The sequence below is a fragment of the Schistocerca piceifrons genome, chromosome 1, assembly GCF_021461385.2.
Source record: "Schistocerca piceifrons isolate TAMUIC-IGC-003096 chromosome 1, iqSchPice1.1, whole genome shotgun sequence".
Taxonomy (NCBI): Eukaryota; Metazoa; Arthropoda; class Insecta; order Orthoptera; family Acrididae; genus Schistocerca; species Schistocerca piceifrons.
This window is the reverse complement of record NC_060138.1, coordinates 538,206,079-538,231,174: the sequence shown is the minus strand read 5'-3', so window position 1 is coordinate 538,231,174 and position 25,096 is coordinate 538,206,079. Positions and strand designations below refer to the sequence as shown.

At 40.7% G+C, this 25,096-nt stretch overlaps 1 protein-coding gene across 1 annotated transcript in view; it reads right to left on the bottom strand.

The window, feature by feature from the left end:
* Positions 1-617: 617 nt before the first annotated feature.
* The window catches only part of LOC124747567 (matrix metalloproteinase-27-like), a gene marked incomplete at its 3' end in the record, with an annotated part of 50,914 nt that continues 26,435 nt past the window's right edge, over positions 618-25,096 (bottom strand). Inside the window, exons 2-4 of the mRNA XM_047248952.1 lie at positions 2,074-2,191; positions 1,663-1,710; positions 618-665 (exon numbers count right to left, since the gene is read on the bottom strand). Coding sequence (XP_047104908.1) covers positions 618-665; positions 1,663-1,710; positions 2,074-2,191 — 214 coding nt within the window. The remainder of the gene's footprint in view (positions 666-1,662; positions 1,711-2,073; positions 2,192-25,096) is intronic.

Genomic DNA, 25,096 nt, shown 5'->3' with positions numbered 1-25,096 from the left:
TTAAATCTAAATGGAATAAGGTCTTTACTTTTATTTTAAAGAGCTTTATCTAGTTTGCTTTCAAGTCGTTCACCAAGGTTACCAGTTGCGTCAATCATAGGTTGTTCTTGTTTTTTGTATTTGTCATATTCATCAACTCTCTTGTTTGTAAATCCTCTAGACCTATCCCTTAAATACTGTCTCACTTTAATTGCTTCCCGTGCATAATTTAAATCATAAGGATTCTTCATTGTACTAACCATTTATTATACAAAACAATAAAACGTAAACGCAACGTGAAGAAACATAAACATAATGTAAACGTAACACAATCTTGAAACTTTTCTGATTATCGTTTCTTGTTCCATAATTAATTAGTGTGAACCAGGTTCTTGCAAGAATGATGGTTATGTAACCATAAAGCACTCATCTTTCAATTGGTCTAACATATAACAACAAAAGAAGCATTAGACTAAAGATTCAAGCTGAGAGACAACAGTTTTAAAATTGCTAACTACTTGTGCTACTGTTTCAGGTTGTTTTTTGCATTCTATTCCGAATGTTGAGAAATTGTATTTTTCAACTTTAACCAATGTGTTTGTAAACTTATTAAAAAGGAATACTTTGCCATCTTTAAAGAAATACAATACCCCATCAACATACCTAAATACAGAATCAATATTTGCAGGTATGCCTGGGAAGTCTCTAAGAAAACCATATCGTTTAACCGTATAGCTACATTCATTCAGTTCAAGGTAGTAAACATCATAGAAAACAAAAGTTCTTCCTGTGTTCGTATTTACAATCGCATTTATTTTTGTATTCCAGAATGAGATTTTCACTCTGCAGCGGAGTGTGCGCTGATATGGAACTTCCTGGCAGATTAAAACTGTGTGCCCGACAGAGACTCGAACTCGGGACCTTTGCCTTTCGCGGGCAAGTGCTCTACCAACTGAGCTACCGAAGCACGACTCACGCCCGGTACTCACAGCTTTCTGCAAGGTTCGCAGGAGAGCTTCTGTAAAGTTTGTAAGGTAGGAGATGAGGTACTGGCAGAAGTAAAGCTGTGAGTACCGGGCATGAGTCGTGCTTTGGTAGCTCAGTTGGTAGAGCACTTGCCACGAAAGGCAAAGGTCCCAAGTTCGAGTCTCGGTCGGGCACGCAGTTTTAATCTGCCAGGAAGTTTCATATTTTTGTATTTGTTTGAATTCCTATATCAGGCAAGGTTTTCAGATAACCACTAACAAGACTTAAGTCTGGAAACGTTATCATGTACACCATGTTGTTTATAAAAAGAACAACTTCGCCAGATGGACATTGATAAATAGCGGTAATCTTTTCAAAGTTACCAGGTAAAAATGTTAAGCATTTGCGAATATTTTGAGGATTATTGAAGTTTGTTTCGCTAATTTGTTTTATCCAAACCCACTCTTTATGAAATATATACATCATCTCTTTAAAAATTAAAAAAGTGTTAACATTCTTTAAATCACATAAGTTTGGTTGTTGGACAGGTGGTTTAGATAGCTGTGGATATTCAGGCAGTGGGCTTGGTACTGGGTTTGGTTGAGGTAATTTATTTTTAGTTCCATATAGATTTTGAATTGCTAATATATCATCAAGATCCAAACCGCTACTTCTATCATTATAAAAGGCATACATTGCATCTTGAGGGTTATTTGAATGTTGAATTCCAAGTGCATGACCAATTTCGTGAACTAATACCTTAAATAAACTAATTTGACCATTTGAACTGTTACCATCGTTTTTCAAGTCCCATAATTCATCAGCATCCATATGAATTTCAATAAGGCTGTTTTGAGAATTAGGAAAATAAGCACAGGCGAGTGAACCACCTCTTCCATTAAATATGCTGTTGCAGTATTCTCTCTTCTTCTGAAACATATGTTGACCTTGCTTGTTAGATATTAGAATGTCTGGATTGTTTTTATCATGGTAAAAGACAAGATTCATATATTGCGCTCACAAATCAAATGCTTCCTGAGTCAATTTTAATACTTCTCCAATTGCTAAATAATAATGCCATTTCAGCGTGTTCTTCAACCATTTTTCGTTATGTACATTAAACTCAAGCTGATCTTCAACACCACATCTTGGCGAATCAAGTAGTTTTAGTGTGTCAGAATCCATTTGTCCATTGATATTTAAATTATAGAATTCTTGAAAATCGATAAAGAATGGCGTAATGTAGCTGCATCAACCTCATCGAAGTTTGTGGCATTGTCTTTCAGATAGGCGTGGAGTTTATTGATAACACATAGTCTGGTTTGCATCACAGACTGTAACAAAGAAAATCTTGAACAAAAATCGTAACACATTTATTATAAAACATATGAAAAACTAACGGAGGAGCGATTTGCCCCTCTCTTCTAATATACAATCAAAAAGGAGGGATAAATCACCCCTCCCTTCTTATATGGTTTAAAGGTAAGGATGTTGCAACGATACTTGGATATGAGAACTTGAAACATGCAATCGAGACACATGTAGACGATGAAGATAAAATTAGATATGAAGATCTTGTAAGAGAAAAACAGGGCACATCTTCTAAATATGACAAACAAGATGCCCTGAAACAGGGGTCCCTTTCAAACATACAACGACATACTATATTTATCAATGAATCAGGTCTATATTTGGTTGCTTTCAAATCTAAACTACCATCAGTTAAACAGTTTAAATGATGGGTAACGAGTGAGGTTTTACCTTCAATAATCAAAAAAAGTATGCTTTATTACTACTGTTGAGAATAACGATGTTAAGATATGGTTTAAAGGTAAAGACATAGCGAAAATACTCGAATATAGAAACACAGATGAAACAATAAGATTACATATTGACGAAGAAGATAAAAAAACACAAGCACAATTGAGACCAAGAGAAATGGAGGTCTAACCTTTAATGAAAAACAAATGATATTTATTACTGGATCGGGTTTATACTCTTTAATCTTTTCATCAAAACAACAAAAAGCTAAAGAGTTTAAAAGATGGGTGACAGGCGAAGTATTACCATCAATAAGAAAGACAGGCAACTATGAACTAGAAAGCAAGATAACAAAACAATTAATGAAGCTGAGATGAAAAAACTAAAACATAAGGCAGAAGTAGAAACATTAGAACTTAAACAAAAAATTGGCCTACTACAACAAGTACTTAGCTTTCATGGTTAATACCATAAAAACATATACAAATTTAAAACTAAAAAAGCAGTTACTCGCTATCACTAACTTCTGGTACTGATTGTTTTTCGTTTGATTTTCCTGTAAATTCAATCTTGTGAAAATTTCTGCTGTCACTCAAATTGATTTTACCTTCATACACAAGATATAATCGTTCTTCACCAACGTTAATTATTTTTCTGGTTTTTTATCAAATGCTTCAATGTAGAGATCAGGTAGAATAACCTTGTAGTCGTCTATATAAACAAAAACCTTAGTACCTACTTTATTTTGGAGTAGTTCAGTCTTTTTATTAATAGTGTTTCGTTTAGTGGAAGTTCATTTAGGTTCTTGAATGGGATATTTGGTTTACCTATTTCATTGAGTTTAATGATAATGGATTCCATGATCCTATTTATTATATAAAAATTTTATTTTTTGATGTTCAAGGAGAAACTGGTTCTTCTTCATTAGTATTATATTCATCATCAGAAATAGTGGGATTATCAAAATCAAATTCATCATCAGTATCAAAAAGAATCCTGTTAACAATAATTTCATTCTCTTCAGGTTCTTGTGTGTAAAATCCGTATCTTAAAATGCGTCTACACAATGGATAAGTCTTGTTATTTTGTAACCAGGCTTCTAAACATGATTCACAGAAAAAATGATTGCAAACTGTTTCTGCTTTATTAGAACAGCGATTAATGAACAAACATACACTACAAGGTTTTCTATTTTTTCCAACGTTTTTATACATACTGTGAGTCGCTCGATTACAACACTCGATACCTTGTTCTTACTTATTAAAGCATACCAATAAACTTTATCTGCAAACTCTATAATGAATTCATCTGAAAGCTCTTGTTTATAGCTAACAGCTATCTAGTCAACTTTATCTTTAAAGTCTCTAATGAATTGTCCACTTAACTTTTGATTTTGACAAACCACACGCCACAATTCGTTATCATACTTGCTACTCAAGTCTCTTAAAAACTGTTCTGGAAAGTTTTTTCTGCACACTAGAATATTCGCCAACAGCTCAGTAACATATTTATATGCAAACTCTCTAATGAAATCTTCTGACACTTTTTGATAAACAATGAAATGTAACCAATTGAATTCTTTATCTTTAAATTCTCCGATGAAATCGCCTTAGTTTTTTGTGAACATCCAATACCGTGCCAATTGACTTTATGATTGAATTCTCTTATAAAGGGTTCAGTGAACTTTTGATTGTATGACATTTCTGACCAATCTAATTCGTTCTCAAATTCTCTTATAAAGTCTTCTGAAAGGTTAGGGTATGTTGACACTTTCTTCCATTTAATGTTCTTAGTTCTATGTGTTTTCGTTAAATCATGTCTTTTTTCTTCATTATCATAAAGCTTAACTAGTGTGTCATTGGGTATAGTCATTAGGAGTTTATCAATGGCATTTTGTTTACTCTGTACCAATGCAACCAGGTTGTCTTTCTTAAGTTTCCTCAGAGTTTTATCATTCATTTTAAGTTCCTTTATTATAAGAATAAAAATGATTTTTAATTTCATTTTTGATTCAAAGAGGACACAAAATGGATTTCCTAAATCTTTCAACATTTTACAGGACATATGTTCTTTTATAAATACGATCTATAAAAGTGCTACACATCACACACACACACACACACACACACACACACACACACACACACACACACACACACACACACACACACACACACACACACACACACACACACACACACACCTAGCTTGTGATTTTAAGTCATTTCTTTATAATGGATTTTGTTGATGATATGAAATGTAATTATAATGAATGATAGTGATTAGTTATGTAGGTAAACATATGGTTTGATTTCTTTGCATTAATTAATATCCATATGGTACTGTGTCGATTATGTCGTTCATTTCTGTTAATGTAACTCGTTTGTTGTAATCCATCTTTAATTCTTTTTCCATTGGTTTGTTGACTAACTCCTTTGTTTTCTTATCTCTTGTTATTTGGTTGTATCTAAGGGTTACTTTCTCTTGTTGTTTGTCGACGATGTTTCTCATGCTATCTTCGTTTAGTCTTACGGAGTTTTCGTGGTTCAGCGTAAAACCTTTGATTTTTATAACTGTCTTATTATTGTTGGTCTTGTAGTAGTAGCTCTTCGGACCTGTTGAGTACCATTCTGTGATGTAATTGTTCCTACCTAGTTTGTCAGTCCATTCACCAAGGTTACATCCTGTTTTTACTTCGTTGTTATTGATAATGTAGACAATGGAGTCTGTATCATAGTAAACCACTTCTTGACCTAGTTGATCTAGCATGTTGTATAGTCTTAGTCGTGCATGCGCTGTTGTGTAAGTTGCAATGTGGATGTTGGTAGAGTTAGAATTCTCGACATAAAGGTCTTTGTATTTGTAGTGCACTTGAACCATGTCATCTGATATAAACAAACATTCTGTGATATCAATTTTATCATCCAAAAGCAGATTGTACCATCATTGAACATCTGTGACGTATTCTGTTTGTGTGAGGTTTTGTCTTTGTCCGAATTTTCCCCATAGAGTGTTTAAACACAACTTGGCTAGAGTTTTATGTTCTCAGGTTCTAATTCGATGTACAACATTTCCTTAATGTCTTTTATATACTCGTCCACAGTGTTGTAATCGCTTTGCCATGGTGATGTTTCTGGTTTGATTTTCATAAAGTCTCGTATGTAACCTTTAAAGAGTTCATTTGATTTCTGATGGAAGTGTTGCACTTCATAAATCACGATCAGTTTGTAACCTTTTTCAATTGCTTTGTTTAGTTCGATTGTTGTCCAAGTTCCAGTTATCATTCTTTCTTCATTGGTGTGCTTACACTCTTGAGTTTGGTCTATCATGCATTGATTACATAGGGAGAACATCAGTTTGTTTATGTTGTTGTCTTCAACTGGTAGGACTGGATGATAAGAGTTGTTTGGGTGGAAGAACTTTACATTTTACATAACTGAAATATTTCTTTAGTGGGTAGAGTTTAGGGTCTATGTTTGTTACTGTTGTGGAGTGGCCTGTTGGAAATGGATGAGAGTAGAGAACCGTTGGATACAAACTACAAACATCGATGTATTTCATTTTCTTGTCGACAACTTCTAATTTGGATGCGTTTGTTCTGCCACCGAAGAATGCATCTCGGAATTTGAGTTTCTCTATGATGTTGTTTTGGTGATCAATTGTTTGTACTGTTTGTCTTTGATCCAATTACATTCCCACATCTCTAGAACGTTGTAACCTGCTTCTTTCAGTAGTTGTGTTCTTCTAATTGTTTTTTCGTATAAGTCTTCCATGGTTTCGTGGTTAACGTTGTTGATGGTATGTTCTTTGTAACAAGTTTTACAACCATGCCAGATACAACCATGACACTGACAGACTGTCTTTGTTGTTGCGTCATAACCGTCGACCTTTGATCCGCAGATTGTTACTTCACCACTGTTTAACGCGTGCTGTATGCTGGGGTTGTTAAAGGAGATAAGCCATGCAATAGATTGTTTCGAGAACGTTTCCTTATTTTCTTCCTTAATGATACCAATGGTTTTTTCTTGAAGGTACTTTGAACGAAAAATACCCATACACACGCTTGCCATAGTTAGATATTGTAGAGGATCAATGTTGGCGATTTGTAGGAATTGGTTTCTTAGTTCTATGCATCCACGTCTGAATATGTCGACATCTGAATCGCAGTACTCTCTTAGTTCTTTCTTGAAGTCAAATACGTAATTTTCTTGTTGTTTTTGTTTGTACCATATGGGAAACTTTTCTCTCTGTTCTTTTTTCATTGTACGTACACCATAGTATTTCGTTACTGGTACTGGGCTGATGTAGTTTTGATTTTCAGGTGTGTTAAAGAAGTGTGGGAAGTAACCTTTCTTTAATTCTTCAAAGCCAAAAGTTTTATGGAACGATGCTAATGCTTGCAGTACGAAGTTGATGCTATCGATAATCTTCATTTCAGCCTTAGGTATTTCTAGTAACATGAGTTTGGTTCCGTTGTATATGGTGTAAGGTTTAAGAGCATTCTTTATGCAGCATTGTAGGATGAAGTAAGAGTCATAAGCTTTGGCATTGTGGGCTATACACTTGTAACCTTTATGTTCTTTGGATATAAGCCATTTACAGAAGTCATCGTTGGTTTCGAAATAGTACTTGTTGCCTTCAAATTGGTGTTGATATTGCTTTGGTCCAGAAGTTATCGTTTTGGGCTACAACTCTTATTTTGTCATCTTTTTGAAAGTTTGATTTTTGTTTGGCTTGGTTAATCATGTCATCAAGGGCTGTGTGCACTCGTTCCAGGGTTTGAGTAAGTGTTTCACCTCTTATGTTTGTTTGTTTTATTTTGTATTCTGTTGTGTAGGATTTAAATTTGTAGTTGTATAATGGTTCACTTGTCATTAGTATTTGGTAGTAGTTTTTGGTTTCGAATAACAACTGGTCAAACGGAAAGGTATTATGCAGCAGCTTACGTTGTCTTCTCTCTGTGTTTCCAATGTGACGAATAAATGTTCTTAGTACATTGAGTAGTTTAATTCTGTAATTGTCGGCTACTGCACTTATTAATTGGTTTTTGTTCATCTTAGATACTCCTTTTATGCTTTTTTCTTTCGCTGTTTTTCTGAGGTCATTGATATTCCGGTTCAAATTGAGTTCTTTCCATTACATATTCTGCTACATGATATATTTGTTTGGCTAGTTCTTGTTTGTTTAACCTATAGTAGTACTTAATTCTAAATGTCTTGTCATATTCTCTCAGCTGTTTATGATTATAATGACTAGCAAAATCTTTAATCACACTCTCATTCACACGCTCATTACTTTCTTCAATAATATTATTATCCATCGTATTTATTATATAAGAAAACTTATTTATAGTCTTTCAATTTTTATCTCCAACAGAAAAAAATTAATCTTTTCGGGCATTTTTAAGGGTCAAAGGGGGTACCCCATGGCTTTTTTCAATTTTTTCTAAATTTTCGTATTTTCTACTCAAAATTTAATCAAGAATTTTTCTATTGTTTTAATACCGCTGTTTTACTGGGTCTCACTTGTTCGTGTGTTTTATTATTTTCTATGTCTACATGTTTCCTTATTGTTTGATCCGTATCTGTTTATTCAAGTATATCAGTCACATCTTTACCATGGAGTGTGCAAGTGTCTTCATTTTATTTTGGTTGCTCTGATGTGTGTAGTTACATTTATTCGACTTTATTTCATTGTTGTGGACTTTAGTAACTGTTAATGTACAAATGTTATTGGTCGTGGTTCACTGTGTTCGTTCTTTCTCGTTATAGGCAAGGGTCGTCGTTTCCTGTTTTGTTTGTTAATAAAAACTGATTGAAAGAAGGGTAATGGCCAACTGTTTAGATGTGATTACTCTTAGTTCATTTTATTTTAGTTTTTGTCTTCATAACGATGTGTTGTATTTACTTGCGATTTGATTTATTTCGATTTAGTTTTGTTTCATTTGTGTTCATTGCTTTCATTCATTTCTATTTGGAATTGGATCTTCTTGTTGCAGGTTCTTATTATCCGGCGCCTGTTTGCATTAATTTTGGTGGTGATCATTTGTCCTTACTTCGATTTAGTTTCGTTATGTGCTTATACTTTTTAACTTTGTGCTTTGTGGGGCGCGACACTCGACAATTTGGCTTTGCTCAATTTTGCTTAAAGTTTTTGGCTGTCCTTTTTGTCCTGAACAGACCCCATTACTACTGACTACTTAACCTAAATTATCCTAAGGACAAACACACACACCCGTGCCCGAGGGAGGACTCGAACCTCCGCCGGGATCAGCCGCACTGTCTATGACTGCAGAGCCCTAGACCGCTCGGCTAATCCCACGCGGCTCTTATTCTGAACAACATGCACGCTGGATATCAGTCAAATGAGAATCTTGAGAGGGAACTTCCAGAAACTGTGAAGTGTTATAATGAAACGAAATGTGGAGTCGATATAGTTGACAAAATGACTAGACTGTACTGTGCAGGGATGTGTGAGCACATGTCTTTTACAGTATTCTTGAGTTTGCCTTGATCAGCGCTCACACAATTTTTAAGATACTTACTTCTAAGAAGATTTCAAGGCGACACTTTGTCCTCAGAGTAGCAGATGAGCTCGCTAGCCAGTACAGACTGCAGAGGAGAGCCAATTTCCCAAAGCAGGCACTCAGTACCAGCTCTGGCGAATCTGGAAGTAGAAAGTTTTGTCAAATTCTCGTTTCCTGCGTAGAACGAAAGGTGAATAAAACATGTTTACAATTCAAGTGAAACAAATATGTGTGCGAAAGTTGCCAAGCCAGAAGTCTTGTCAAATGTGTGACTGCAAGCCCATCACAGCTCAGAAAATTCTGTCCACTCCTTTGTTCCTAAATATTTCCAAATATTTATAATTCTAGAGTGACATTTTTTGTTCTTATGTTTTTGTTTCTTGATTGCAAACAGCAAGAAAACACACATAGCCTTTTACACACATGCTGCATTTTAGAATCCTTTATAAATACTCAGTACTTACTTTATTTGTCTGTATAAGTAGAAATACTGCTAGTACTCATATGAATAGTATGTTTTAACTCTGTTTCAGTCTATTTGTGAAGAAAAACAATGTAACATTGTTTTACTTACTTGTTTTAATGAAGTTTGATGAAAGATGGAGGAATTCTCCTGTAAAATTTAAAATAAAAAATATTTGGTTCTCAAACAATTTTGGACTGGTACTAATCAATTTAGAGGCCAAATTATCCTTTGGTTCCACTTTAGACCAATAAAACGATGGTTTGCTACTGCGGGTAAAAAATGACCCGCAGTGGTACTTCAAGGGGTAGAGCGAAGTCCAGGACTTGTAGTGTTAATGTGCGTTAGTGGTAAAAGCCCTGATTACATCATGAGAATAATAATGTTCATGAAGGCACACATTCACCGTAGACAAGTAATTAGAGACGTCGAGTTTCCAACCTAAAAAATGTAGGTTTGTGTCTCACTGTATGCTAATATTTTTCCATCTTCGCTTTTTGTAACAGATTATGGTACCAATAACCATAATCTTGTACTTGCTTACTCCTTTTTGCCTGGTGCAAAGATCTTATAATGAAGTTTGTCGTCTTTCTTTCGTCACCAATTGGTCCCTAATGCTGCGAGTGAAATGTTTAGCCGTCGTTTCTGCGATTTCTGAGGGACCACTCGAACGGGCCAATGTAGTGTCATTGTCATACTCAGCTACTCGATATGTGTTGCTGGCCACATACACGTTATTTTGACGTCACTTCCGAGTCTATCCTCCGGAGCCACGCAGTCTTTAAGCTCATGTCGTTTAATAGCAGCTAGTTGTTAGTCTGAGTTCGCTGTCTGCCTCTGTGTCGTACAGTTGCGTTCGTTCAGTGAGTTAGTGTTTATGTAGCAGCTTGCGTTTTTATATTGTGGCTCTGATTATTAGTATCGTCTGCACCGCAGTCTAAAAGACACCAGAGCTAGTTTTTGTTTTCTTGCATACATTTTTGTGTGTATCGTAGTTCTAGTAGTGTAGATTTACGCCGCCTGCAGCGCCACATTCGAGTAGTTCGAATGTTTAGAGCAGCTAGTTGGTAGCCTTTGTTCGTTGTCCACCTGCGTGCTGTGCAGTTGCTTTCAGTGAGTTGTTATTTGTATAGCAGCTTGAGCTTTTCAACTTAGAAGCGCTGCCGTCGGATAATTTTCTCATTTGCGTGGTCTGTGTGCACTTTTTTAATTACTCTTCAATGATTTGTTTGCATTTTTTAGATCTCGTTCTAGTTTTTACACAGTACGATATGGATAGGAACTGTGCTTATTGTGAGTTGACGTAAGAATTGGTTGCTGTCCGTCTGAGTCTGCCATTGGCCATGGTCGACAGGCCTCTGGCCACGTTCAAAGCAGCGACATCATCAGAGTGTCAGTGATGAGACCTACAACATCCTTGGTGCCGTTGGAATCCCCTGGTCATCTGGTCGTCGCTGCATCTGCTGACTCGAAACATCTGACCAGTTTGTCTCCACTCAAGAGTGAGTTACTGGCAGTCGTGGGTTCGTGGGTCACTGGGCAGAAGGCGAAAGAGGGAACAAGTCACACAGCCGACTCCTTTCGCCTTAGCAACAGGTACGAGTTGCTATAACATTTCTGAACCAGCACGGGATACCTCTCCTGATGATCAGCGGCCGATTTTCTTGTCCAGTCTGGACAAGTGCAGAGGACAGGTACGCTAGTCATTGGGTGCTCAACGTTAGGTGGTGAATGGAGCCCCTAAGTGAAATAGCTTGCACAGCGGGAAAGAATGCCACTGTGCAGTCGGTATGTTTCCTGGAACAGCAGTCTCGTCTGAGACGTGGAGGAGGCTGTCAAATGCACTTGGGTCCGCAGCTCCTGGTCTAGTGGCTAGCGTTGATGTCTCCTGGTCACGGGGTCCCAGGTTCGATTCCCAGCCGGGTTGGGGATTTTCTCCGCCTGAGGACTGGGTGTTTGCGTTGTCCTCATCATTTCATCACCATTCATGGAATTGGCGAGATTGGACTGAGTAAAAATTGGGAATTTGTACGGGCACTGATAACCGTGCAGTTGAGCGCCCCACAAACCAAACATCATCAAATACGCTGGGTGCAACAGCCTGCAGATAGTGGCATATGTCGACACTAATGACGCAAGCCGCTTGGGTTCTGAAACCATGCTCTGTTCCTTTCAGCGGATGGCTGCTTTGGTGAAGGCAACTAGCATCGCACTTTGAGTGCAGGCAAAGCTGACTTATTTGCAGCATCGTACCCAGGGCTGACCACGATCCTCTAGTTTGGAGCAAAGTGGAAGGTGAAAACCAGAGGCTCAGGCGACTCTATGAAGGTATCTGATGCGAATTTCTCGACTTCGCTATTGGGTGGAAAATTGTAGGGTTCATTTTAATAAATTAGGCGTGCACTACATGCAGAAAGTGGGTACTAGCGTACCACAGTATGTGTGGTATGCATGTGGTTTTCTTTTCTTTTCCTTGGGACCAGAGACGAATTGCCTGCCAAACTCGAAGTTACGTCAGCCACAATGATCTCAGAAAATGCTCATCCTCGCAGATCGCATATAGGAACGATATAATGATATTAGCAAATTACAGGCACATCCAAGGAAAGATCCTAGAATTGGTATCGCTAGTTGAAAGTTGTAATATTCAGACAGTATTAGGAGCAGAAACAGATTGAAACCAGAAGTGAATAGCAGTTTGGAATACACATCGCAAGGACATCTTAATAGCCAATGGGGCGGCGTAATTATTGCAGTAAAGAATTCGATACTATGTAGTGACGTTATCACGGCTTCCAAATGTGAATTAATCTGGGTGAAACTAAGCATTAAAGGTCGGTCAAAAATGGTAATCGGATGCTTTTGTAGATTGCGTGGATCAGGAGATGCAGTAGCAGAACGCCTGAGAGAGAACTGGCAGAGTACCGTAAGTAATTTTTTCTGCTCATGCCGTTGTAGTAGGAAGTGTCGACAAATTTTCAGGTATAGATTGAGAAAATCATGCTATCAAAATACGCCAGAGACAGGGATTCGTATGACATTATTCTGAATCTTCTGTCCGAAAATGACTTCGAGCAGATAATTAGAGAACCAACATACGAAGTTAACGCCTTAGACCTCCTAGCAACAAACAGACCTGAACTTGCCGAATCAGTTAACGTTGAGGAAGGTACCAGCGATCATAAAGCTGTGGTAGCAACTGTGACCACGGGTTTTACGAGGAATGTTAACAAAGGTTGCAAAATATTTTTGCTTAGCGAGCTTGACAGGATACATATTGCAGAATGTCTGAGCGTCAGCATCAAATATTCAGTACTGAGGATGAAGATGTGGAGTACAAATGAGAATTATTCAAAAGCGTCGTTCAATATTCCTTAGATAAGCATGTTCTAAGGAAGGTGTTAAGGGATAGGAAAGGCCCACTGTGGTTTAACAGCCATGTTAGAAAACTGATCATTAACCAAAGAGAGCTTCATCACACATTCAAGAGACGTCAAAACCTAACTGAAAAACGAAATCTGAATGAAACGAAAATGAGCGTAAGGAGAGCAATTAGAGAAGTGTTCAGTGACTTTTGAAGTAAAATTTTGTCAACCGATCTCAGTAAAAATCCTGAAGGTTTTGGTCTTACAGAAAATGAGTAAGTAGTTCGATATCCTCTAGTCATCCCTTCAGCGACCATATTGGCAACGAAATAGAAGATAACAGAGAGAAGGCGGAAATGCAGAATTCGGTCTTCCGAAGCCATGCTCTGTTCCTTTCAGCGGATGGCTGATTTGGTGAAGGTAACTAGCATCGCATTTGGAGTGCAGGCAAAGCTGACTATTTGTTGCATCGGACCCAGCGCTGACCACGGTCCTCTGGCTTGGAGCAAAGTGGAAGGTGTAAACCAAAGGCTCAGATGACTCCATGACGGTATCAGATCCGAATTTCTCAATTTTCGCTATTGGATGGAGAATTCAGCGCGTAAGATCATAACACGGTGCCTCCTTTCAATCATCGTACGAACGTCTAAATGGCAGATACTGAGATAACTGATCACGTAACAGAAAAGTAACTACAGTCGGTTCGTACTAGAAAGGCATCAGGGCCATATGGAATACGAGGGTAATCCCGAAAGTAAGGTCACCTATTTTTTTAGAAGTACAGAACTCTGTTTGTGTGGCAGTTGGTCACACTGTTACGAAGAGTGCTTCACGCGCTGTGTGTAAACATGCGCACGCCGCTCTGAGGCGCTCAGCCTTGGCTTGGCAGCCGTTGAGAATGGAGCTCCCGTTGGATGTTACCGCCAAGTGCGAATTGCGTGCAGTTATTCGGTTTTTGAACGCAAAGGGCACTGCGCCGATTGAAATCCATCGCCAGTTGGCGGAAGTGTATGGTAAGTCGTGCATGGATGTTAAAAATGTTCGTAAGTGGTGTAGAGAGTTTGCAGCTGGTCGGACCGAAATTCACGACGAACAAAGGAGCGGGAGACCGTCAGTTTCTGAGGAGACAGTGTTGAAGTTTGAGCAAAACATGCGTGAAGATAGGCGGATCACCCTGGACGATCTCTGCACGTTGGTTCCTGAGGTTTCCCGAAGCACCGCTCACAGAATTTTAACGGAAACATTGAACTACCGGAAGGTGTGCGCAAGAGGGTGCCACGCATGCTGACCGAGGACCACAATGCGGCAACGAGTTGATGATTCCCGCACATTTCTTCACCGCGTTGCAGCCGAACAGGACAACTTTCTGGAGTCAATTGTCACGGCTGACGGAACCTGGGCATACCACTTTACGCCTGAGACCAAGCAACAATCACACCAGTAGCGGCATCCTTCTTCGCCAAAGCTTCGGAAATTCAAAAAAACACAGTCTGCCGGTAAGGTCATGACAACCGTTTTTTGGGATCGGAAAGGGTCGACTTTATGCCCAGCCCACTGAGACTGCAATTAACGCTAGCATGTACTGTGAGACTCTGAAAAAACTCAAACGGGCATTTCAGAGCCGGAGAAGAGGAATGTTGAGCAAGGGCTTACACATTCTCCATGACAACGCTCGCCCACACATTGCTCGGCAAACCGTTGCTCACCTGCAACAGTTTCAGTGGAACATCATCACCCACCCACCCTACAGTCCTGACTTGGCGCCCAGTGAATATCACCTGTTCTCTAGGTTAAAAGAACATTTGGCCGGAAAGCGATTCAGCTCCGACGACGATGTTAAAGAAAAGGTTCATAACTTTCTGAACAGCATGGCGGCGAGCTGGTATGGCTTGGGCAGACAAAAACTGCCACAGCGTCTACAAAAATGCATCGACAGAAATGGTGATTATGTCGAAAAATAGCTAAATGTTCAAGCTGTAAACTGATGTAAACCATTGTAGAAATAAACGGGTCCAGCTACTTATAAAAAAAAAAAAATAGGAGACCTTACTTCTGGGATTACCCTCGTACCTGTAAGGTTCGACAAACGTTAGGTGAAAGAATTTGCTCCCGTTCTAGCAGCAGTTTATCATAGATCGCTGAAGCAACGACGGATGCACATAATTATAGGCCTCTATCGTTGAAGTCAATCTGTTGTAGAATTACGGAACATGTTTTATGTTCGCGTGTTATGACGTTTTTGGAGAACGAAAACTTCCTCTGTAAAAATCAACATGGATTCCGCAAACAGCTCGCGCTGTTCCTCCATGAGATCCATAATGCTTTAGACAACGGCGCTCAGGGTGATGCGTTCTTTGACTTCCTGCAGACATTTGACACCGTCCTGGACTGCCGTTTAGTGAGATTCGATGCTTCCTTGCAGACAGAACTCAGCATGTCGCTCTTAACGGAATAAAATAAACAGATGTAAAGGTAATATCCGGAGTACCCCATGGAAATGTGATAGCACCGTTACTGTTTATAATGTATATAAATGATGTTGTAAAAAGCGTCGGAAGGTCTTTAAGATGTTCGTAGATGACGCGATTGTCTATAAGAAAGTAGCAACGCCAAAAGACAGTTCGATTTGCCAAGTGACTTACGGAAGATTGAAGGACGGCGCAGAGAGTGGCAGTTGAGCCTGAACGTAAATAAATATAACTTATTGCATATACGAGGGTGAGTCAAATGAAAACCTTAAATTTGTAATAACAAATCGAAATTTATCGCCGTTATCCTGTGAGCTTAGATTAGATTAGATTAATTATTCATTCCATAGACCCATAAAAGAGGGAATTCTCCTGGGTGTGGAACATGTCAGATAAACACATTACAAAAATGTAATTAAAAAAACTTGAGTTTCATTAATTTTAATGATCCTCAGTCAATAAACAGTAAAATTATGTACATGAATTAAATTTAAGCTTCTAATATTTACAGATTTAATACTTACATCTGCTTTCATTAAATCCATCATTCAGACATTTGCTAGTTTCTTGGCTATTACAATCATGTATTGTCAAAAATTAAAGTAAATTATTCATTTCAATGATTCTCAGTTGGTAAGCGTGCAGAGTGGCATGAAGGTGGCAGCATAGTGCATATGCGCACATACCATCGCAGTATTGGTATAAAGATGACCGCCCCACTTGCGACTTGCACCGGGGAAGAACAGCGTTCTGTTATTCGGTTTTTGCGTAGTGAAGGTGTGAAACCTATTGAAATTCATCGATGAATGAAGGTTCAGTACGGTGATGCATGTTTGTCACAGCAGCAGGTCTACGAATGGAGTAGGAAGTTCGCAAATGGTGTGACTTCAGTGGAACATGCTCCTCGTCCAGGTCAGGCACAACGAGTTGTGACTCCATAGAACATTTTAGCAGTTGAAGCCATAGTGAAGGAAAACCGCCGAGTGACACTGAATGACATTGTACCGTGTTTACAGATTAGTCATGTGTTAGCACACCACAAAAAATGGCTCTGAGCACTATGGGACTTAACACCTATGGTCATCAGTCCCCTAGAACTTAGAACTACTTAAACCTAACTAACCTAAGGACATCACACAACACCCAGTCATCACGAGGCAGAGAAAATCCCTGACCCCGCCGGGAATCGAACCCGGGAACCAGGGCGCGGGAAACGAGAACGCTACCACACGACCACGAGCTGCGGACAGGCACACCATATTCTGCATCATGTGCTACAGTTTCGCAAAGTGTCTGCAAGATGGGTGCCACGGCAGCTGACTCCTGAAATGAGAGAGCGACGTGTTGATGCTTGTGAAGAACTACTTCGGCGCTTTGAACGAGAAGGTGATGGCTTCCTTGCAAGAATAGTTACTGGAGACGAAACCTGGGTTCACTTCCACCAACCGGAAACGAAGAGAGCGAGCAAGGAATGGCGCCATTCCTCATCACCAAAACCAAAGAAGTTTGAAACAGAACCATCAGTAGGGAAGGTTATGACGACTCTCTTTTGGGACGAAAAAGGCGTCATTTTTTAGCATTACATGCCTAGAGGGACCACTGTCACCAGTGCATAACACACAGATCTAAAAATCATCTGCGGTCTGCAATCAAATCAAAGCGACATGGATTGCTGTCAGCAGGTGTCCTTTTGCAACATGACAATGCATGGCCCCACACTGCCCGTACAAAAGTTGCAACAATAACAGACCTGGATTTTGAGTGTCTTCCTCATCCACCATACTCACCAGACATTGCCCCAAGTGATTTCCATATGCTTGGACCACTCAAAGACGCAATGGGAGGAAAGAAGTTCCGTTCTGATGAAGTACGCCACGCGGTGCATAAGTGGTAGCGAGGACTGCCAAAGGAATTTTTTTCTAAAGAAATTTATGCACTTTGTAAGCGCTGGAGGACTTGTATTGTGCGTGGAGAAGATTATGTTGAAAAGTGATGCAGCTTTGTACCACTTCTGCACAATAAATAATATTTAAAAAAATATTTAAGTTTTTCATTTGACTCACCCTCGAACATAGGAAAACAAATCTACTATTGATGACAAATTGCTCGAAACAGTATTAGCTGAAAAATATCTAGGAGTACCTGTCCAGAGCGACCATTAAGTGGAATAACAATATAAAACAAATAGTAGAAAAATCGGATGCCAGACATTCATAGGAAGACTCTTAAGAAAATGTAACTCACACACGAGGGAAGTGGCTTACAAGTCGTTTATTCGACCAACCCTTGAGTATCGTTCATCAATTTGGATTCCTTACCAGGTAGGAGTGATAGAAGAGATTGAGAGGCTCTAGCGAAGAACAGCACGTTTCGTCACAGAATCGTTTAGAGATGCTCAACAAAGTCCAGTGGCAGACACTACAGGAGGGACGTTGTGCACCACAGAGAGCTTTACTACTGAAATTTCGAGAGAGCACCTTCTGGGACGAGTCGGACAACGTATTACTTCCTCCTACACACATCTCACGAAATGACCACGACGAGAAAATTCAAGAAATTAAAGGTAATACGAAGGCTTACCGACAATCATTCTTTCCACGCGCCATTTGCGACTGGAATAGGGAAGGGGGGGTTCAGTTAGTATACCAGATGTACCCTCCGCCATACACCGTAAGGTGGATTGCGGAGTATGATGTAGATGTGGATGTGGATAAGAGACCCATCACAACTGAATGTGCCTGGCATGTAAAGCATTGCTTGAGAATACCGCCACCAATACAGTGGGTGAACACAACACTGTGCTCCAAGACGCTCTGTGGAGCACAGTAGGCATGTACGACTGGGACACACAATGAAATCAGCGATAGTAGAGCATAGCACACATTTGACTTTCAGAACATCAAGGTGCTTTGCCGGGCAACTGGCTATTGGGACAGCGTTACAAATGAATCCACTTAAATAAGGATTCACAAGAATCTCATGAATATGATACTAACTGAATGTGGCATGGAGTCCTGCATTATCAACAATACAATGAGAGTGCGTCCAGCACAGTCCAGCAAACAAGACGCATCCAGAATTCCAAGACAAAGATGAGAACGGCTCATCTACAACCCCTTCCTCCCCCCCCCCCCCCTATGTCGGTCCCGCCCCCTCAATCGTTGCAACTTCACCCCCTCCCCACTCATCGCCCGGACAACACCCAGCCTCCTGTAGACACGTTGAGTGGGGCACACTGCTAGCATAAATATTGCGACTTCCGCACTATCTCCACACATCGCCAAACGATCATGAGTAGGACACTCTCCGAAATGTCACAGTATTTTAACATTGCCACCCAACTGGAAACCCAAGAGTTTTTCCATCAGTGGTAGTTAACTGGTCTGTTGACAGCTTGTGATTCGTTTCTTACGTGCTGTGATTTGGAATAAGTGAAATTACATAACTCTAATTCTTGTTCCCATAGGTGACAGGGCTGTTTCCACTGATAATCTGACGTTGTGGATTAATGGCTCCCACAACAGAAAAGCTACCTCCGTTTTCTTGTATATTGAAGATTATAACTAAATTACGTTAAAATTCTAATGTTTCTGGTCTGTAACCGTCCCACCTGTCCCAGCACGTTTCAGCAAAAAAATCTGCAGAAACAAGAAATCCAACACTACCATGGTCATGGTGACACGAGAACCTCTCTGAACGTAAGTCATTTACTTATCTGTGAGAATTAGTAGAAATGACTGTTAGGGAATGAATACAGCCAAGACCTACAGTGATTTACTGTGATGGATTTGATTAGATACACTGATTATCCCAGATACTTGCAATGAAGATATCTTTGAGGTTATGGAACATGTCAGAAAAAGAAATATACACAGTAAATATCGCTAAGGAACTGATAAGTAAAAGTTCTTTCCACAGACACTAAGTGGGGAAGTGCTCAACAACACTGAGAAAGTCAACATTATTATACAATTTTTAATTTCCATATTACTAATAAAGCTTAAAACAAACAATTAATGAGGTATATATTAAAGATAATTCCAAAGCTATTGTTGCCCAGCGTAATCAGAAACAAAACATGTTACATAAGTTACTTGCACATATTGTATTGCTGCACTGAAGCATTGCCAGTGTCAGTTACTTGAAAACATTATCAGATAAAGGACGTAACTAAAGTAGGCGAAATATGAAAGTTTATTATTGCACACTTCCAAAAACATAAAAAACATGAGAGTCATACAACATGCCAAACAATGAGGGTAAGCTACGAACCACTGAACAAACGATGTGCCTGTCCCACTTTTATAGTGTTATCGATTACTTGTGTCGCTACACAGCCACCGCTGCCCTCCTCACACAGGTAGAGCGGTACTCATGAAGTAACGGAGTGTTTCCATTGGGCCATCTGGCCTAGGTACAAAATTACGACGGCTCCTGTGACGATTGGACAGCGTCCGATGGCGACGAAGGCTGTATTATTGAAGATGTAGGCTCCAGGCGACACGCGTCGTTTGTTGTGGCCTTAGTCGACGAACATGACGCTGAATCGCAGTAACATTTGTAGATGCAGTATCGTCTGTGGATGGAGGTTGCAAATGCCTCTTGTCTGCGGGGGCCTTGAAAGTTACAGGAGGTCTGGAAGCGGTCTGAATCTAACCTACAGATGCTTCAACACTTTCAGGGCAAATAGTCAACATGATATGGTATACAAGCAGGAGTACGCCAAGGCAGTATCCTGGTGCTCCTCTTGTATAACCTCCACTTTAACGATTTTCCAACCACACAAAACACGGTGGTAGCCATCTACACGATGACATTGCCATCCTAGCGCAAGACTGAAGGCCATCAAACATCAGTTCACAATTACAGAACTGCCGTGCCGTGGCTGTAACAATGCCATCTTAAGTTTAACGTCGACAAGTGCGAATCAATTCTGTACATTCGCAAACCGAAACAACCCCACACAAATAAAACTACAAACACGCCCAATACGTTTCTGCGCGAAAGTCGGGCATGCCAATGCCCGGGTGGACCAGAAACTAACACGGGGGACCACAAAGGATACGTAGCGAAGTCACCAAATGCGAGCAAACTGAATAGGAGGGTGTCGAGCTCCATGTACATGAGGCTGATTAGAACTCTGACGATGTACGCAGCTGCAGTTTGGAGTGACGCAGATCTGACACGTCTCTGCCCGTTGCAGACCATACAGAACAAGGTGCTACTATCATAAGCAATGCACCACGATACACAAGCATCACAGGCCTTCACAGAGAATACCGCCATGAAGGCACTCTCACGGAAATATTCAAAAAACACTTGCACGATTGTATAGGAACTTGAGACATTCGAACAATCCCTTCATTCTAAACCTGGGAAACTACGACCACAACAATCCCTTCATTCTAAACTTAGGAAACTAAGATCACAACCATAGGTGGAAATGTAACCGCCCTAAAATACTCCTTGCTAGGGACAATTCACCACCTATGGTTAGCTCATGATCTCAAACAAAGCAAATACTGGTGAACCCCTGCACTACAGCAAAACTAACTGGCAACGCCAGCTGAATGTACGCAGCCAGTGATACACAATGCACGACCAATTGGCCACTCATAAGCCCTCCTCAATTGGACTGATTCTCTTATGACGACCTAAGCTATGATAATGGTACGAAGGATTGCACGATACCCAAAAACTAATTACCATCTTACCCTTGCATGATCTGTCGCAGATAGCAAGAAAACCGCTATTGCTCTTACTAAATGGTTCAAATGGCTCTGAGCACTATGGGACTTAACATCTGAAGTCATCAGTCCCCTAGAACATAGGACTACTTAAACCTAACTAACCTAAGGATACCACACACATCCATGAACGAGGCAGGATTCGAACCTGCGACTGTAGCGGTCGCTCGGTTCCAGACTGAAGCACCTAGAACCGCTCGTACACACTGGCCGGCTGCTCTTACTAGCCACCTAGGTCATAGCAGAGGTTTTTCCCTTGGCGCTTGCCTTGGCCCATTTTTCTCCTCAACGCTAAAACCCGTTACCCTTCGTTCGCTTTTCGACCATATGTACCTCCTAGATGGACCCGTATTAGCGGGTAAGCCTACCCCGACATACAGACATCACGGCTCCACATCCCGTGATCTCCTCGATTGATGCTAGCAACACGTAGGTGACGTTAGAGCTTTTGTGATGGTCACCATCTCGGTGTGAGCGTGAAGGGGATCAAACCTTGTATGGTTATAGCAGAAACAGGTGGAGATAGCTGAAGGAGATGAAAGGAAAATGTTGTAACATCTGAAATTCGGCTTGCGCAGTCTCCAGGTTCTTAGATTTCGCACAACGAAACACTTTTCTTTCATCTACATCTATATCCATACTCCGCAATCCACCATACGGTGCGTGGCGGAGGGTACCTCGTACCACAACTAGCATCTTCTCACCCTGTTCCACTCCCAAACAGAACGAGGGAAAAATGACTGCCTATATGCCTCTGTACGAGCATTAATACTTATCTCTGTGGTCATTCCGCGAAATGTAAGTGGGCGGCAGTAAAATTGTACTGCAGTCAGCCTCAAATGCTGGTTCTCTAAATTTCCTCAGTAGCGATTCACGAAAAGAATGCCTCCTTTCCTCTAGAGACTCCCACCCGAGTTCCTGAAGCATTTCCGGAACACTCGCGTGATGATCACACCTACCAGTAACAAATCTAGCAGCCCGCCTCTGAATTGCTTCTATGTCCTCCCTCAATCCGACCTGATAGGGATCCCAAACGCTCGAGCAGTGCTCAAGAATAGGTCGCATTAGTGTTTTTTAAGCGGTCTCCTTCCTTTACAGATGAACCACATCTTCCCAAAATTCTACCACTGAATCGACGACGACTATCCGCCTTCCCTACAACTTCCATTACATGCTTGTCCCACTTCATATCGCTCTGAAATATTACGCCGAAATATTTAATCGACGTGACTGTGTCAAACGCTACGCTACTAATGGAGTATTCAAACGTTACAGGATTCTTTTTCCTATTCATCTGCATTACTTTACATTTATCTATATTTAGAGTTAGCTGCCATTCTTTAACCAATCACAAATCCTGTCCAAGTCATCTTGTATCCTACAGTCACTCAACGAGGACACCTTCCCGTACACCACAGCATCAGCAGCAAACAGCCGCATATTGCTATCCACCCTACCCAAAAGATCATTTATGTAGATAGAAAACAACAGCGGACCTACCACACTTCCATGGGGCACTCCAGATGATACCTTCACCTCCGATGAACTCACCATCGAGGACAACGTACTGGGTTCTATTACTTAAGAAGTCTTCGAGCCACTCACATACTTGGGAACCAATGCCATATGCTCGTACCTTAGTTAGGAGTCTGCAGTGGGGCACCGAGTCAAACGCTTTCCGGAAGTCAAGGAATATGGCAACCGTCTGATACCCTTCATCCATGGTTCGCAAGATGATATGTGAAAAAAGGGCGAGTTGCGTTTCGCAGGAGCGATGCTTCCTAAAGTCGTGCTGATGCATGGACAGCAACTTCTCTGTCTGAAGGAAATTCATTATATTCGAACTGAGAATATGTTCTAAAATCCTGCAACAAACCGATGTTAAGGATATTGGTCTGTCATTTTGAGGATCCGTCCTTCTACCCTTCTTATATACAGGCGTCACCTGCGCTTTTTTCCAGTCGCTCGGGACTTTACGTTGGGCAAGAGATTCGCGATAAATGCAAGCTAAGTAAGGAGCCAATGCAGTAGAGTACTCTGTAAAACCGAATTGGAATCCCATCAGGACCTGGCGATTTATTTCTTTTCAACCCATTCAGCTGCTTCACAATCCTGCTTTAAGTAGAAAAGCTTGTTTTTTCTTTCCTTACGGAAGAAACATTTCCTTTCAAATCACAGTAAGAACGCCTAAAACATGAGAATCCTTCGACGTGTAGTTGTGGAAGTGAAGACCGGAGCTGATACTGTCTAAATTGGTCGTCTTGGCATCTAGTGCAGAAATTCGACGCACAAGTCGCCGAAGTGGCGTCAACTCAAAAGACTTGCACCAGGCGACCGGTCTATCCGACGGGAGGCCTAGCCACAAGACATTTCCATTTTTTTTTTTCAGTGCAGAAATGCTGTGGACTTCGTTGTGTTGCGGAGCACCACATGCCAAGACGTAACACAGGGAGTGACATGTTTGTTTGGGCAAGACCTCCGTGAACAGTTTTAAACCCAAGCAGATATATGACTGTCGCAAGGTAGTGGTAGCATTTTGGTGGTGCAGGTAATCGGCGTCTAGAATGTGTTCAGTGACATCAGCTAGCTCAAATGTCCGCTGTAATGCTTTCTTGGAGCCTAGATTCTCAACCTCAGTTCGTTAAGTAAACGTACGAATTTTCGATTTATTGGTAACTGTAAGCCAAGAATTAGCTAAAGACTATTTGTCCTGATCCATATGCGATACACTCATACCTGATTCTGAGTCGACGAGTGCGAGTGTCTGTGACGTATAACAAGCGCGACCTTCGAAACATGCTCGGAAGGTTCTGTTTTGTTACTTCATTGTGTTTGCTTTGCTGAAGATGGGCATAAAAGTAAACTGCTTGGTTGACTTGGAGACGACTGTTGGGTGTCTGTAACTATAGTCGAGCCAGCATTAGAAGATCCCTGACAGCTTGAAGCACTGTACCAGCCTTCAACTGCGAAGGCCTAACGGCTGTATGTGAAAGCAGTAGCCATCTAAAGAGCTGTGACAACAGTGAGCCCTTGCCATAGAGATGTTTACAAAATCGCGTTACGTTTTGGTTGAGGCAGGCCAGCGAACTTGCCATCCCCAGCCGACTGCAACTGTCAGGAATCAACTTACACCAACTCAACTATAGTGGTGGAAGCATTAGAAAGTTACAAGGAACTACAGCCATCAGTTCTGTGGCTGTTTGAGGGTAGGCATTTCTTGTAGCAGTGGACAACGGCACCTAGACTTGGTCACTGTTATTGTTTTTAAATGCAAGAAGAGACGCACTTCCTTTCTTGCATGCGCAAACACGGTTGGAAGCAACCCAATTCCAGAGTTAGTTTGTAGGCATTACGGCGCCCGTTGCGGCTGGTGTCGACCTCCGAGCAGCCGTGAGGCAGTGTTATGTTTTCCTCTAGCTGCTCTTGAGAGTGCTCACGTATTGTCCCAGCGCGTAGATCTGGTCCGCTAGCAGAAGCTGCTGCACCCTTGTAGCGTTGGGTGAAACTACTGTCGTGATGCCATTACATTTTAGACAAACCACACCCATGTTGCCATATTGTAAAATACTGTACATCTTAGGATCGTCCAAGTAACGATCACAACCAGTCATGACCACTCGAATGCACTTGTGCGAGACACTCATCTTTCCAGTGGGTCATGATTAGCCAAAAGTGTTCAAGTCTTGGCCGATGGATAATCATGACTAGTCTCGACTTGTCATGGGAAATTCTTCTGGTGATGCCAAAGTGTTTAATAACCTTGCTCCAATGACAATTGCCTATGAATGCACAAAGCCTTCTGTGTTCAGTCTCACTGTCTT